General features: G+C 40.2%; 2 protein-coding genes across 3 annotated transcripts; one reads left to right on the top strand and one right to left on the bottom strand.

The window, feature by feature from the left end:
* Positions 1–281: 281 nt before the first annotated feature.
* LOC116292268 (uncharacterized) lies at positions 282–10,181 on the bottom strand. Of its 2 annotated transcripts, none has more exons than XM_031699549.2 (11): positions 9,852–10,181; positions 7,860–9,502; positions 7,479–7,625; positions 6,643–6,773; positions 4,773–4,814; positions 3,910–3,966; positions 3,400–3,617; positions 2,689–3,063; positions 2,517–2,600; positions 1,310–1,512; positions 282–1,025 (listed from the first exon to the last, which is right to left on the bottom strand). In XM_031699549.2, exons 1-11 carry the CDS (start codon positions 9,997–9,999, stop codon positions 957–959), a joined length of 3,117 nt encoding a protein of 1,038 aa, XP_031555409.2. In that variant the 5' UTR covers positions 10,000–10,181; the 3' UTR covers positions 282–956. The 2 variants fall into 2 exon arrangements, with proteins under 2 accessions (XP_031555409.2, XP_031555410.2); XM_031699550.2 differs by having other exon boundaries at positions 3,415–3,617; positions 9,852–10,180.
* Positions 10,182–10,697: 516 nt separating this feature from the next.
* Positions 10,698–16,297, top strand: LOC116292255 (uncharacterized). The gene is given in 7 exon segments (XM_031699533.2): positions 10,698–11,435; positions 12,036–12,338; positions 13,261–13,373; positions 14,060–14,263; positions 15,295–15,540; positions 15,543–15,645; positions 16,038–16,297. Coding segments are annotated over 7 exon segments (1,722 nt in total). The 5' UTR covers positions 10,698–10,804; the 3' UTR covers positions 16,160–16,297.
* The last annotated feature ends 752 nt before the right edge of the window (positions 16,298–17,049 follow it).

The raw sequence follows: 17,049 nt of genomic DNA, 5'->3' as shown, positions 1-17,049 counted from the left end.
GGCAGGTACCGTATAGCAAATATAGGAGAGTACCCCCCCCCCCCCCCCCCCCTCCCTCCGTGATCATATTTTTGTGTACAAATTTGGGATATATCTATCACAAAAAGGAACATCTCTCGACACGAACCTGTACATAACCATGGGTTCCCTTGTATCCTTATCTTGGTTATTGGGTATCGAAAAATGAAGCCACATATAACCATGGTTCCCTTGTATCCTTATCTTGGTTATTGGGTATCGAAACATGAAGCGTCGTTGTATTGTGCGGGAGTAACATGATATATACCAAACAAGTTTATTTTATTGTTTAACTTTGCAATAGGAACATCGATCTACCATGTTGAATTCATTCAAGCTACATCGTGTACATAAGATATAAACTGGCCAAAGATATTAATAGAGCAATAGAAAAGACTTAGAATCCCCGTGCTCTATCACTCTAAGTGCACCACGCGACGCGCGTGCAGAAAAGCAAACGATGGCTACAAATGTGATCCTAGAAATAAGATCAAACAGTGCCTATATGAGGGTTAAAAGCATCAATTCCAGATATTTCTTCTCTTGGTTCATTTTCTCTTGTAGAGCGGTTATCGTATGAGTGGGAAACTATAGGGCAAAATTACCGTAACCGTAACTACGTGTTCTGATTGGATGAAGTACGGGAAGACAATGAGAAGCCATTTTAATGTTACGGCATGTCGTAACATCCACTTTCTGTATGTCAGTAACATATGTTTCCCTCTCATACGAAAACAACTCTATGTTTTATCTACTCTTAAAGATATACATTTACTAATAAATAATAAATCATTATTAACCAATACAAATTCATTCGTATTTCATGACGAAATGTGTCAACTAGCTTTCTCCCTCCAACTAGAAGAGATGAGTGATATTTTTGTGATATTTTTTGTATATGTATTTGTTATATATATTAATTTACGCTATTTTTTTCATTATTGGTGCTTTGTCTTTTTACTTGGAACTGCAGACTTCTTGCTTCCAAAACCCTGTCGCAAAACGGACTAGAAATGAAAAAAAAGAGTAAGTTTTAAATTTTTCCCCTTTTTTTTTAAAATACCAGCATTGCATGTTAGACTATAGGAGATGCAGACAATATAGGTTTTGTAGACGTCAATGAAAGCGTTTCCATGGTGCAGGAAAACAGAAAACCCATTCATATGGAATGTCATGGAAACGCTTTGATTGACGTTCGAAAGCCTACTTTCGTTCTTCGTTGCGACGAATTATTCTATTTCGCACGAGTGAATGGGAAGCATTGTCAGAAATAGAATGAAAATCTGCTCACCGCAAATCTTTGTTGTAGTAAAGGCATTTGGGGCGTTCCTTGCACTTGTGGACTGGATTGCATTTGCAGACTAGAACGCATTTGTGGGTTGGCTTGCATAGGTTGTTCAGGCTGCATGATGAAGTTTTGTTCAGGCGACATTTGACCCCCAAGCACAGACGATAAACCATTGTCTGAACTCTGAACATTAGACTCTGGGGATCCTGTTAAGAGATTTGAACCAAGATATTTCAGTACATAGAATGTGCATGCAAATCAGGTAGCTGCACAAGCATCACAAGCATCGCAATGGTTATAGCATTAATACATGACAAACGATCCCAGTATCATTTGACCCAACATTTGACCCAACCCTTGACCCAACAATCCTTTTCTCACCCCCCCCCCCCCCCCCCTATCCTGTGCTTGTCTTTTTCATATCGTAAGCTTACTTGGCCCTGACTAAGATCAACACATAGGTTGTTTCAGGGTTTGATCTGTGAGTTAGTCATGCCCTGACTTAGATCAGCCCAGAGGTTGTTTCAGGGTTGGATCTGTGAGTTAGCCATGCCCTGACTTAGATCAGCCCAGAGGTTGTTTCAGGGTTGGATCTGTGAGTTAGCCATGCCCTGACTTAGATCAGCCCGGAGGTTGTTTCAGGGTTGGATCTGTGAGTTAGCCATGCCCTGACTTAGATCAGCCCAGAGGTTGTTTCAGGGTTGGATCTGTGAGTTATCCATGCCCTGACTTAGATCAGCCCAGAGGTTGTTTCAGGGTTCTATCTGTGAGTTAGCCATGCCCTGACTTAGATCAGCCCAGAGGTTGTTTCAGGGTTCTATCTGTGAGTTAGCCACACCCTGACTTAGATCAGCCCAGAGGTTGTTTCAGGGTTGGATCTGTGAGTTATCCATGCCCTGACTTAGATCAGCCCAGAGGTTGTTTCAGGGTTAGATCTGTGAGTTAGCCATGCCCTGACTTAGATCAGCCCAGAGGTTGTTTCAGGGTCGGATCTGTGAGTTAGCCATGCCCTGACTTAGATCAGCCCGGAGGTTGTTTCAGGGTTTGATCTGTGAGTTAGCCATGCCCTGACTTAGATCAGCTCAGAGGTTGTTTCAGGGTCGGATCTGTGAGTTAGCCATGCCCTGACTTAGATCAGCCCAGAGGTTGTTTCAGGGCATGGATAAGAAATTGAAGGTTTGGTAAGAATCATTACAATGATCATTATTACCTTGACTCGTGAATGCTTGGCTCTCTTGCATGGGCGAGGAAAACCAGTTTCGCATTATATCTGAAGGGTTTTGATTGGGCACACCTTAAATATTAAACAATAAGTAACTAAGCAATCACTTATTCTATCACGTATAAGCAGCTTTCCGTTTGGAAAACAGTTAATATCTTACCTTGTCTTGATACGGCAGGCATTGATTGAGACAGTATACCAGAAGTAGAGAGAGGAACCGGGTTTTGAGGAGGTGGTAATCTAACGCCCGAAAAATATGGAACTCCCATTGGCGCACGGGATTCTGATAATGCTGCAGCAGGATAGGCAGTGAGAGGTTGATGGAAAATTGGGCTTACACCAGCTGGTGACGGAATAAGGAATGGGCTATGGGAAACAGGTTGTTGTGGTGCATAACTGGCCATAGGAATCGCGGGCGCCAATTGCATTCCTGAAAGCATTTGCCCACCAAATGGAGATGCAAGGAAAAACCGCTTTTGGCTTTTGGTGGATTTGGTCTTCTTCTTCGTTGTACGTTTTCCTCTCTTGTTTAACCCTTGGGAATAGATAAAAACGAGTGATTAATGGAGATACGCTAGGTCCTACACCATTAGAATACACATATCTGATTGAGACGTGACCGTGGTCATCCGTGGTCATCCAGCAACATCTACTCGTATATTTTACCACTGTTTTCATTGTTACGCGCTGATCGAGGTCACAGTCACGACAGGAAAATTGAGCAATACACTACCGACAATCAGTCAGAGTATGTAAAGATACAGAACAATCTATTTGATTGACAGTCTTAGTCTATTTCCCCGATTTCTCTGTCACGACTGTTGTCTCAATCAGCGCGTAACAATGAAAACAAGTCAAATCGAGTTCGTACCGATAAGCCCTGTACCTGGCTGTATGGCAATTGGAACACTTATTCCCGCCATCTTGGCAATCTGGCTGGTGGTAAGTGGAGGGGGATCTCTGAACTGATTCATGGCAGATCGCTGCATGGCTTGCATTGCACTTTGCTGCTGCATTGTATATGGTGCACGACTCTGGAATGCTTGACTTGGCATGCTACGCCACAATGCTTGGTTTGGCATTGAAAACCTGTAAAACAAAAACAAAAAATTACTAAAAGATATAAAGTAGAATCCCGATAACTCAAACCCTAGGTAACTCGAAGTGGGTTTTTTTTTTTCAGTTCTCTTGACGTCCTTTTTTTATAATTTGTCCCTCGATAACTCGAATCTCATTTGTCAAGACGTAAAGAGTATTCCAAAGATACAAGGCTTTTGGCCTAAAATGAGGATTTAGCCCTTATTATTTGTTAATGTACTATTGATGTTTCGCAACATTAAAGTAGCTATGTAAGAGTGTAAAGTATCTTTGATTTCCTAACCTGCCGCGTGGTTGGCCCACGACGTTGTTGGCTACACTTGGAATGTAATATCGCGGTCTAGAAGACAAAAAGAAACAGGTTATCTCTTGAAACTTGCAGCCCCTTTTTGAATTGACTACTATAAGAGTATTTTAATGATATATGTTGTTGCTGATTGTATTGCGTTGTTGTTGTTACTGCTTTGCTTCTCTTAGCTTGTTGCTGTTGCTGTTGCTGTTGCTGTTGCTGTTGCTGTTGCTGTTGCTGTTGCTGTTGCTGTTGCTGTTGCTGTTGCTGTTGCTGTTGCTGTTGCTGTTGCTGTTGCTGTTGCTGTTGCTGTTGCTGTTGCTGTTGCTGTTGCTGTTGCTGTTGCTGTTGCTGTTGCTGTTGCTGTTGCTGTTGCTGTTGCTGTTGCTGTTGCTGTTGCTGTTGCTGTTGCTGTTGCTGTTGCTGTTGCTGTTGCTGTTGCTGTTGCTGTTGCTGTTGCTGTTGCTGTTGCTGTTGCTGTTGCTGTTGCTGTTGCTGTTGCTGTTGCTGTTGCTGTTGCTGTTGCTGTTGCTGTTGCTGTTGCTGTTGCTGTTGCTGTTGCTGTTGCTGTTGCTGTTGCTGTTGCTGTTGCTGTTGCTGTTGCTGTTGCTGTTGCTGTTGCTGTTGCTGTTGCTGTTGCTGTTGCTGTTGCTGTTGCTGTTGCTGTTTATGTCTGTGATGGTATTGTTTTTGTTAGGGTACGTCAGTGCAAAGTTGACGATACATTAAGGTTCTGTGGAAAAACTCCAGATTCGTAAGCGACTCCGCTGTGTCCCTCTAATTTAAAAGAATGACTCTGGGCAAGTAACCCCTTTTACTTTGAACGTGATGCCAATGTTTAGTAATTACCATCTTACCTTGCATCATATGGTCTTCCTCCAGAGTTTGGTACATAATATCTATGCATGATACAAAGTAAAATCGTTAGAGCATGCCTCGGCCCGAACCTCCTTGAAAAGCGAGCCTTTGGTACTTTGAAAACTTGTTACTTTTCAATCTCCCCCCCCCCCTCCCCCCCAAAAAAAACAAATTCAGGGTTTATCCAATCAATGTGTTCGCAGGGACACGGCGTGTAACCAATCAAATGCCTAGTTTTGACTCCTAAATTTTGTCTGGACAAGCGTTTTTCTGTCAGTTTTAGTACGTGTTTTAGACGACTTCAAGGATAAAGTAAGCCTGTTCTATTTGAAAGAAGGAATGTTGTACGAGAAAAAAAAAAAATCAATACAAAAGACTCGTACATTGATTTATTTCACTTTAATGTTTCCATAGCAATAACTACTTGTTTATAGTCATGACATTTATGCCTCAATTTTTTGTCACAATGTTTTCGAAATGGCAAGTTTCTTTCTTTTCCTCGTTAAAAACATTCCTTCTTACTTTTAGAAAGTAATTTACCCAAAATGAAGATTGAAAAATCTGTGAATAAACGCTATCTGTCATGCACACTTGTCCCGGTAGCGTGACGAGTTTAAGATTACATTTGTCACATTGATAATAGTATAATTGCAAAGTTTTGTAGACATTGCACTTAAACTGACGAAGATTTGAATTTTTGAATTCATGTATTTTTGTGAAATTTTTGTAAAGAAATGTAAACATGAAAACGATAAATGCTTGGATTCCTCAGTTTATGTGCAATGTCTACGAAACTTTGAAATTTTTCCATTATTAATATGACCGATTTAATCGCAAACTTCTTTTCTAATTGATGGTTTTCACGGCGGCCATGTTGGAGGAACTTAACAAAAGAATTGTCAATTAGTTCTTCTGTTATATCCTCCAACATGGCCGCCAAGTCTTTTGTTATTTAATTCTCTTGGGAATGGTTGAAAACCATCAATACATCAAATATCTTATGTCACGCGGCTACCGTGACAAGGGTCTATCAGTTGTCATTTCGAAAACATTAAAACCGTGTTGGTAACCATGAGAAAAACGTCATTAATAGGATATGTTGTCAAATGATATTACTAACGTTTGTTTGAAAATAATGTACTTGGCTAAACATATGTAAAAATATTTGAAGGATGAATATGAAAGGAATGTACATGAATGAAAAATATGAGTACACGAATATAAATGGAAAAGTGATAAATATAGGGCATATGAAAAGTTTGGTATTTAAAGTTTTTAAAAGAAAATCAACGTTAATATCAATGTGGCTCAAGCCCTGTTACACAGTAAAACTTTGCTGGAACTAGCATGCAATAGTCACGCAGTTTTTAAGTTGAGTTGCAAGGTGTAACGTTTTCCGTCTTGCCTCTATGAAGCTTTAATGTAGAGAAAGCTTCTCTCTAAAAGGTTAAAACTTTTGCTGCAAAACGAGTTTCACGAGGAACTTGATTTACCGTTTGACATTTCTCGTGATACTTGTTTTGCACTTAACGCCGGCTTCGCAAACAACTTACGGCTCCATAAAGATGTCACTGTGCAACAGAGCCGCGTATCCTTGTTATTTACGTTCAGCCAAAGATATCCAGGCAAATGAACAGTTTGGTCAACGGCGGATGGAGGAAACAAAGGGGTAAAAAAACATTTGCAAATAAAAACAGCAAATGTGATGAATTTTTATCATACTTACAATCAAATAAGTGGGCACCATTTTGGTCTAGTCAAAATTTGATGACACAAGCAGGTCGTAAAAGAGAATTTTTTGTAAGATAGAATCTATCATTTGCCTGCAAAACCTTTAGCAAACGTGAAACATAAGCTTAGTTATTCAACCTAGTTGATGGTGCTACGAAGCGCTGGGTTCTGTACAGGTTCGGTGGGAGTTGTCGCTTGGCCTTTGTTTCACTTTTCTTTTCAAGTATTTCAGTCAAATCTCTCACCAGTCGACGAAGCTTTCCTTTAGACTTAATTTGAACAAACATAGCTGATTAATGAGAGAAGGCGCTTTTGCTTGAAATGGCCTGAAATGGCTACTAGCTGGTACTAACAGGCCACGTGAGCTTGACCTCCTTAAGCGAAGCTGTTGTGTAAAAGTAAAGCCCAAAATGCAGAGCTTGATATTATGAATGTATTTTGATGTATTGAAAATCCGCTTGGAAAGCAAGAGCTTACACAACTGCTTCGCTTAATTAATAGGGCGGGGAAGTGCCACATGAGATGTTACTTCATTTGGCTTATTATATGACACTAACAACTGGCTTATTATATGACACTTATACTAATCATTGTATCAATAATTAATAATATCAACAGAACGCTACCCATAGCAACCCATAGCAATATCTAAAAAGGGCACTATCATATGCCTTAGTAGGCAATAGCCAGTCCCCTTGAAATCATTCTGGATCCTCCTGCAAACTACACTAACTACACTCAACTCACATGTCGATTCTAGGGAGGGGTAAAACAAACAAAATCAGGGGAAAGCCCTCGTGGCAAAGAAAAAACTTGGATTAAAATATATTCAGCTCATGTTTGGTGCTTGAGTTGATGGTTGATTCACAGGCGACATCTTATTTATATAAAGTAAGGTCAGTTAAGCGATACGAAAACGGTAATAAAGCATCTACTCCCAGATACACGCTACAATCCGTAGAATCTGCACCTACCTTTTCTTCATTTTCAGGATTTTTGGCCACATGTTCTCGAGTTGTCTGCACATCAACATTAACGCTCGGTGATCCAACATGGATGTTGTGGGCTGGATGGTACTGTGGGATCAAAGCTGCGGCGTAACCCAGGGGATAGTGAGGGACCTAAGATAATAACAAATGCAAAGTTGATAATGTTATACAAAGTATCTTGGCATAACATTTGATTATAATAAGATGGATGTTACTGTGGGATCAAAGCTGCGGTGTACACGTCAAATTGTGTCACAGCTACATACTACGTTTATAACATAGCAACATAGGATGCCATCATACCGTACTGATGTCATATTTATTGAAATAAGTGTTAAGGGTTGTATAAAGAAAACAAAGACTTACTGCAGCAAAATGCTGAAGAGGTACGATTGGATGTGCCAGCGTATTATACAAGGGCATTATATTCTGTCCCAATGGGATAGGATAAGCTACTGACTGTTTCTTGGTCGCTCTGGCACCCTCCTGATTTGGTATGTTTGTTCTTCTGGATTGCATTTCACCCATTGTCGTAAAGCCGTTTCCTTCATCTGCTGGCGGGTTTCCTGCGTCGCCTAGATTTTGACCTTCCCCTTCAGGATTAAGATGGAAATTCTGGATCAGTTCTCCGGGGTTGTTGGTGTCCTCTGTTGAATATTGTGCCGAATATTCGGGGAACTGTGATTTAGAGTTCTCTATCTGCTGTGTCAGGTCGTTTTGTATTCCAGGAATGGCGGTGGTTGCGTCATTTCCTCCAAGGCTTGTCATACCAGCACCGACGAATGTGTTCCCAAATAGCGAGCTTTGTCCACCAGCTTCATTCCCTGGGCTTTCGATCTCTTGGCGAGCTTTTGCCGGAACATCTTTATCGGTTTGTTTCTTAGGTGTCTTTGAACGGCAGCCACAGTCTCCACATTCCCCACAACCACCGCAACCACCACAACCACCGCAACCACCATACCCTACACCACCATATCCAAACCCACAACCACAGCCTGGATATACCACCCCTCCCCATCCATAGCACCCAGGATGATAGCCAATCACCTGCCTACTTTGGGGGTTTTCGTCCTTCTTGCTTTGTTTGTTTGGCGACACGTTTGTTCGACGGAAGGGACCAAATACTGAAGGGTTCCCAAAGGGACCAAATTCAGCAGGGCCCATAAAGGTGTTAGGGAATGAAGTAGGGTAGAATCCACCAAATCCCCAGGGTCCAAATGGCCCATGTGCGTATGATCCTGCATAAGACCCAGGATATGGATCTGGACCGCCGTATAGACCACCATAAAGTCCCGGTCCATAACCTCCGTAGGCTGCACCTCCCCATCCATATACTCCAGGATGATACCCATCGACAAAGTTCCTCGTCACTGGAGATGCACCTCCTGGACCCTCCGGGATATTTGATCTATAGAATCCATGACCTGCACCTACATGTCCTGCACCCCATCCAATAGGGCCCGGGTTAGCCCATCCGTGAGCCCATCCTGATCCCCACCCAGGATATCCCGAATTACCAACTCCCCATCCACCCCAACCACCTGAATATCCTGGCCACCATCTCTTACTGCCTACAATCTCAGCTCCTGGTGCGGGGATTGCAGACCGAATGAACGCAGGACTAAAGCCACCATATCCATATCCACCGAAGCCACCATAGCCAATTCCTGGCCCTCCATACCCAAATCCCGTTCCCCATCCGGGATATCCAGCATTACCCAAGCCCCAACCTCCCCAACCACCACTGTACCCAGGCCACCATCGTTTACTCAAGGCTGCAGAAGACTTGACCTCAGATTTTTTGCCTTTTGGTACTTTGGATTTGTAGTGACTAAAGCTGGGATAGCCTGACCAACCTCCCCCGAGCGAAGCAGCGAAACCATGGCCAGGAAAAATACCGTGTCCAGGCCACAGAGAAGTGGTTCCCCAGGAGTGACCACCATGGTATGGACCGTGGTGAATGGCATCGATCACAAACTGTTTCTTGTTTGCTTTCTTTGAATCTGATGCTGTTGCGATAAATGATTTATAACGTGTTCATAAGATATTGTATTACTATCATAGCTTAGAAAATATTCACATCCACTTCAATTTTTTCAAATCAAAAAAAAAAAAAGAAAAAAAAAAAACAGACAAAAATTTAATTTGTTTTTAATGATAAAGAAAACTTATGCATACAAATCAAATGTTCTAAAGTCTTCAAAATTCAAATAAAATTTACTTTTTAAGCATTATAGATCCATGCAATGATTTAAATTGCAGAAAACGTTTAAGTTTAGATATCTGGGAATAAGTAATCTATAGAATGCAATGTGATTTAGGTGCTTTAGGGAGTTATACTCTTTCGTTCAAACTAACCTGTCTTACTTGATCCTTTTGTTATATCGCCTTTCTTTACGATGTCACTAACGTAGTCTTCATCTTCAAACCTTTTGTTTGGTCTGGCTTGTGTGGCAATAACCAAAACAAACGCAAACACAGACACAAAAAATGACAATCTTGCCATCTCCTTGTCTCTCTTACGATCTAAACTCTCTTCCTAATTCTCTAAAGAATGTTGATTCCTCGTACGTAAACCTTTGCTAGCAAATTCGACGTGGCTTTGAGAGGACACAAGGCTGAGTAGTAAGTGTTCCACATGTAAAGGGCACAAAACTATTGAAGGTGGCTGGTAAAACGGGTCACAAAACACTGACCGATTATCTCAGAGTATACACTTCAGAAGGTGGTATTAAATATTTACGATATGGGATGTTTTGTCTTGTTAAGAAAAAACAAGGTTATATGGCGATCCTGTTGTGGGGACACCAAGACTTTTGAGATAAAAATCTAGTTTACATCTAGTTTACTCTATAAAAGGCAACTTCTTAGGAAAGACCATGGTCTTATGAGAGCGAGAAAAAAAAAGCGCATTAATAAAGAATAATTGATTTTGAAAGGTAATTGATACAAAATTGTTTATCCAAAGTGCCTCTTTACTCTAGAATTCTGGCTTCAAACATATTAATTTAAGAAAAAGTGAAAACCTTGAATACTTGGCAAAAATGTTTTTAACTCAATAAAGCAGCGATATAAAAAAATAGCCAATTTTAAAGCAGTTATAAATGTTTTATTATAGTGAACTGACTTTCTACCTTTATCTACAGGGTTTATAACCTGCTGGTTCAAGCTATTCCACGTCCACTTTAGCGCAGTTCAAAGTTTCCCACTCCAATGAAGCGTTGTTTGAAATGACTTCATCACTTGTTAATCTCACACCACAGATATTTCATTTTATCCTCTAAATTCCCTATTGTTTATGTTGTTTTAAGATGACAGAAATCATGAAAATTATCACTGTTGGCTTGGTGTTGCTTCTTTGCGCTTTGGTGACAGCGGAACAAGAAAAACTGAGTGATAAAAGTACAAAAAACAACAATGAGGAGACTAAAGAAGAGAACGATGATGATCATAAAGTCCAGGAAGACACGAGCGAGTCAGGTTCATCAGCTGAGTTAGAAAATAACGAAGGTTCTGGGGAATTCGGCTCTGCAGAAAGTGGCGATGTAGAAGACGAAATCCAAACTCAGATGCCAGCACCAAAACCAATGAAATTCAGATATTTTGGCATGCGTGGTCCCGTCAAGATTACTCCGATGGAACCTATGGTAAACAGGCAAAAACCATTTCGAAGGCGTTGTTTCTTTTGCTTCCCTCGAGGACGCTTGGGACGGGTTGAAGTGACACCACCTGGCGGACCGTATTTGATGAATGGTTTTGGTCCTATGGATGGGTTTGGAATGGGGCCTTATCCCGGTATGGGATTTCCTGAACCAGGACCGGGGTTCCCTGCTATGGGGGGCTTTGGTGATGGTGGACCCTGCTGTGGAGGACCTTGCTGTGGGGGACCATGCTGTGGGGGCCCTTGTGGTGGTGGAAGTTCAAACCAAGGTCCCATGATATGTAAGTATCTATCTTCTTATTCCAGATGTGTTTTATTACCTATATTCCCGGGGAGGGGGGGGGGGGGGGGTACTCCGCCAGAATTTGGGTAGGGGTGTTCCGCTGGGATTTTGAAAGGGGTACCCTGTTTATGACCAAAAAAATCGTATTTGTAGACCCTGTTTATGACAAAAGATAAAATTAATTGCACTGAGTTCCTGTTTCAATTATCATGTCATCTCACGTATCATTTTTTTACGACCATGGTAACCAGTTTCAGTCAATACGAAAGTAGAAATCCTGAATATGACAAGAAACTCAAGAAGAATTTGGACCTTGAGTGAAATTGCATACCCTGTTTATGACAAGAAGCTCGAAAAACCATACCCTGTTCAGCGGATCATCCCCGTATAGTTCATATATGCGAGTACCCCTCCCCCCCCCCCCCCCCCCCCCCCGGGCCTATATTATATACTACTAGTAAGTAATTTGATATTCTTAATTGGATATTGGAATGACCTTGGAATCTCCTATCGCTTATCCCCTATTGCCTATCACCTTTAGCTTCAAATACCCTCACGTTTAAATAGGTATTTATCTTATCTTTTAAACAATTTAAAGTCGAAGGAATAAATGAAGAGGAAGAACCCAGCAAAGCTTCTTCCAAGGTACGCGACAAGCCAATGCAGCAATCTCCAATTAAGGGAGCAGCTTTAACTCCAAATAAGGTAATGGACCAAGCTCCAAATAAGGCAGCTGCTCCATCTCCAAATAAGGCAGCTGCTCCATCTCCAAATAAGGTAATGGATCAGCCCCCAAATCAAGCTCCAAATAAGGTGGCTTCAAATGAACCAATGAAAAATCTTCAGACAGCAGAAAAGCTAAGTGACAAGCCCAGCAAGACAAAACCACAGGATGAAGAATGATTTACAAAGACATTAAATTAAAAAACACCGATATATGTAACCTTATTTAGTCTTGATACAAAAAATCAGCTTATTTCCTTATATGGTATTATCCAAATTCTCTAATATGGTAAGTCTTTGATATCGTCAAGAGGCTTTAAATTCCTTTTATAAAAGAAAATTTTGAATAGGATAAATACTAAATGGCTTATATGAAAAAGATTATATTGGAATTAGTCATGACATTCCTCATGTGGCAGTAGTTATGGTCCGAAATAGTCACGTGGTTTATAATCGCCCCGGTGCATGGCAAGTTGAGATTCATTCAATTATTCATAATTCATGCATGTGTGTTACAAAAAGAAAAAAAAATTGTCAATATTTTTGAATAGAAATAAAATAATAATAAAAAAGTTTTTGGAAACCTATGATTAAACTAACCAAGTATCAGGAAGCACTGGTTGCGTTCCGGTGAGAGAGCCCTCCTATTAACCGTGCAACTGAGATTGCCATTCCCGGCTCCGGAGTTATATGTAAGTCACGGTAGGGTTTTCTCTTTTCTCTTGAGAATTGAAGTCTTTCTAATGTAAAACGATGGTAGTGTTCCTTCCATCAAACATGGCTGCCGTCACGTGATGCTACGTTGCAGAACGTCTTACGACAAGTTATGAAAAGGAACAAGACAAGCCATTCAAAATTTGGTTTCAGAATTTGGTTTATTTTCTCACATTGGTCTACTTCGAGCCCTTATTTAATGCTAGATGCATAGGTCGTTTACTCATAACCAAGATTAATAAAAACTCATATGACTGTGAATTTACCTAAAGATGTAACACCTGTGCCCATCATCTTCCCACACAGAAAATCTCAACCATAACAAGTTGTACAGTTGCACGAAACTTTTAGTTACCTCACTTAACTGTCAAATGGTACTTTTCTAGATTTTGTACTTCAGTTAGCTGACAAAGTGTCACACGTTGAAACGGTGGAATTTCGTTCTGAAACTTGTGTCGCGAACAAGTCTCAGAACGAAACCGCGCAGTGTAACGCCCCCGTAAAACTTGTTTCGCAAAGCTGTTGCACATAAGAAGTTAAAGTTCCAGCCCAAAGTTTCAACGTGTACTTTTACTCGCAATAAAGGGGTAACGTTTTACCTTTCATACTTTCATACAAAGACAATCGGGACCATTTTGAAATTGCTAATATATGGCGTAATGTCCCTCGATTACGTACAGACTCATTGTAAGCCTCATTTCATTGTACAAGTATTCTACGAATACCCTTGGTATAGTAAAGAATGCACAAGATTAACAATACATCTGACAAAGACTTTGGAAACTCCAGGGAGATTCACAGGAACACGTGAAATTTCTTCACAAAACGAAGTTAGCTCAAACCAACTGAAAACTAAAAACTGTAGTAATTTCAAATGCTGAAGGGGTTAGGGTGAGTGAACTGGAGACGTAAACCTTGAAATAGTAGCTTGAGGTGAGAAATCTTACTCTACTTAGTCAGACTGTCGGTGGCTGTTGTCATGACCAACTGGTCATGAAGGGGTTAGGGTGAGTGAACTGGAGACGTAAACCTTGAAATAGTAGCTTGAGGTGAGAAATCTTACTCTACTTAGACTGTCGGTGGCTGTTGTCATGACCAACTGGTATGTCAAAAATGGGAAGTTTTTCCCTATGACGTGTGACTATGTGATAAGAATCCATAAAGAAGTAGTTTGAACAGTGTTAATACCTCGCAGAACTCTCAACAAAGAAAGCCATGAGGTATCAAGGCACTTTAGTACTTTGTGCTTTAGTTTTATACTTGGTGACTGTTGCAAGTGCTTCCCCAAGGAAAAACCCAAAAGTACAAAATGCTTTCAAAATGCGAAAGGACTTCAAGCAGTTTTTTGAGAAGCAAAAAGATCGATGCATTGGAATGATGATGAGCAAGGTACTCAAATAATCAATGGGGTCTGAATTTAAACAAAACCCGGAAATATTTATAACGTTTTCAAAAATAAATTTACGATGTACACGGCCATAAATAAGAGAATTTGATATATATATTTTTAAATTAGGTCTTGCAAAAAATTTTTTTTTAAATCGTAAGATTTTTAACAAAGAATAGATTTTAATTCATGTTAATACAAAAATAATTATTTATCATTTTTATTTGGAAAATGTCTTACAGATTAAAGCAAAAACTGAACGAAATTTAAATCGAATTTAAATCTAAAAAAAATAACTGACTAATTCCAGCAATTAATATTTAACATTTCATGATATTTATGTCAGCTCTATTAATTTTTTTTCCAATATAAATAAAACCGTCTCTAAAATATGAACTAAATATTTTCATCACTTTTCTATTTTAGTAAGTTTACATTACTCAAATTACTTTTGCTTTACTTCAATTCTTACCTATCTTTCTAGATCTGCAAGTTTATTTCTAGTTTTCAGTCTTTTAGTGTACCAGTATTTTTAGAATTTAACTTTCAATTGAAATGTAATTTCTGGAATCAATTCGAAATATTTTGTCACCTGTTAGGCTGTTTACACCTACGAGATCTAGCTTCCTCTTTCACAAGACGCCTTTAGCTTTGTTGCGTTTATTAGAACGCTTTCGGTTTTTCTTCCACTTCCAGAGATTCCAGATTTAGGAATTTTGGCTAGCCAGATTAAAAGTTTACTAGCTCTGATTGTCATAAAAAATTAATTTATTGAAGCCATAACACGACCTATCTAGGTCGCAGAAAAAGTGCAGAAAAAGTGTTTTAAATCTAAAGGGTCGTTGATCGCAGAAAAAGTGTTTTAAATCTAAAGGGTCGTTGGTCGCAGAAATAGTGTTTTAAATCTAAAGGGTCGTTGGTCGCAGAAATAGTGTTTTAAATCTAAAGATGTCGTTGGGGATAGAAAATCCTGTAAGACAAAACACAAGCATCAATCCCCAATTAATAAACGCTATTTTACGTTTAATTTCAGGGTGAAAAGCGTCATCGTGCCGAGAAGCGCTGCGTTGGTGGCTTTGGGTATGGATACCCAGGTGGATTCGGTGGATATGGCTATGGATTTCCAGGGGGCTATGATATGATGCCCGGGGACTGGTTTGGATTCGGTTATCCTGGATTTGGTGGTGGATGGGGTGGTTGGCCTGGTGGATGGGGTGGTTTTGGTGGTGGTTTTGGTGGTGGTTTTGGGGGTGGTTGTGGAGGTGGTTGTGGATGTGGTGGTGTGGTGGTTGTGGTGGTTGTGGTGGTTGTGGTGGTTGTGGTGGTTGTGGTTGTTGTGGTGGTAACTGCTGCGGGGGATTCGGATGTCCTCATTGGTGCTGCTGTAAGTAATAAACACAATAAATACTCACTCTCTTTGCTATTATTTCGGGTACTATAATGGCACACTCAAATCACAAGTACGGGACGATCATTTTACACTCTCTTCACGGATACGTTTTTTACGGTAATGATACGCTTACTTCACGGATACTATAGGATAACATATAACTACTGTATGTCCTATTGATGTCTAATTTACAAACGGATGTAAATGTACTATTCCATATGGTATAACCAGGGGCTGATTTAGTGTGGGATGTATTGTTTTAAATTTTTTCCAAAAATATCTCCAGAATGGCATTGAGATTTGTCCAATTACGCCGGATTTTTACAGCTTTCTCATATTTCTGGATCTGCCCTTGTAAATGATATATGATTTTCTTTTCTTTTCAGGTGGTAAAGATGAAGGCGATGGAAAAGGAGAAGGAGGAGAGGGAAGGAGAAGGGGGAGGAGAAGGAGGAGGAGGGGGAGAAGGAGGAGGAGGAGGACAAGGAGGAGATACTGGAGGTGGTAGCGAGGGGGAAGGTGCCACCACACAAGATAAGCCGACGGCCGTCAAAGGCAAATCCGCAGGTCAAGTCTCTGACCAGATCAAACAAGTGAATCCAGCTCCGCAAGTCAACACTACTCCTGCAGCCAATCCTAAACCTGTTTAAACCGGCTGTCAAGCAGGTCATACCAATAATTGCAATATTTCGATATCAAGAAGACGTTCACTTACTACGTTGCAATATAAAAATTCTTAGAAAATCAATTATTCGTATTAATGCATGCAAAATCTCATGAAACAATTCGATAGATTATCAAAATCCAATCAATTGTTGATAAATTATTACAAGCCTATTTTTATTAATTAGAAAGTTTTAGTACAAATACTTGATGAAGAATTGCTAAAATCATCTAACATTTATCGTAAACATTCAATAAAGGAAATATTTAACCTAATCAATGTTGAAATTATTTGAATGTACGGAGTATATCGAGAGGGGACGGGACGGAAGAAAGAGTAGTTCATCACTTCCTACGTGCAGCATAATGAATATCAAGTCAGTAGGTATAAGCCTCTCTATTCCAAACATGTATTCCAAACACCTAATTGCAAAATACATCTGTTTAAGTTGAAAAAAAATACTGATACCAGTCTCGTACCCACAGCTCCTCGATCTCGTTCCTCTCCCTCTCCTCTTCGGGGGAGGAACGAGACCGAGGAGCTGTGGGTACGAGACTGTACGCTTTTAGTAAAAATGCTAGACAAAAACGTTTGCGCATGCGTGTGATGCACGAAAGGAACCAGAATTACAAGCTTTCAAAAGTGTCAAAATTTACAAAGAATGTATGGTTAACCGGGACGCTTGCCTCCTTTTGATAACAATACATTATTTGTAAATGTTCGACGCTTTTGAA

Source organism: Actinia tenebrosa, unplaced genomic scaffold (genome assembly GCF_029948245.1).
Source record: "Actinia tenebrosa isolate PJP-AT-01 unplaced genomic scaffold, QUT_ActTen_1.0 PGA_scaffold4__44_contigs__length_22323623, whole genome shotgun sequence".
In the NCBI taxonomy this organism is placed as follows: Eukaryota; Metazoa; Cnidaria; class Anthozoa; order Actiniaria; family Actiniidae; genus Actinia; species Actinia tenebrosa.
Note: the sequence above shows the minus strand (reverse complement) of the source record. Positions and strands in the feature narration are given on the sequence as shown.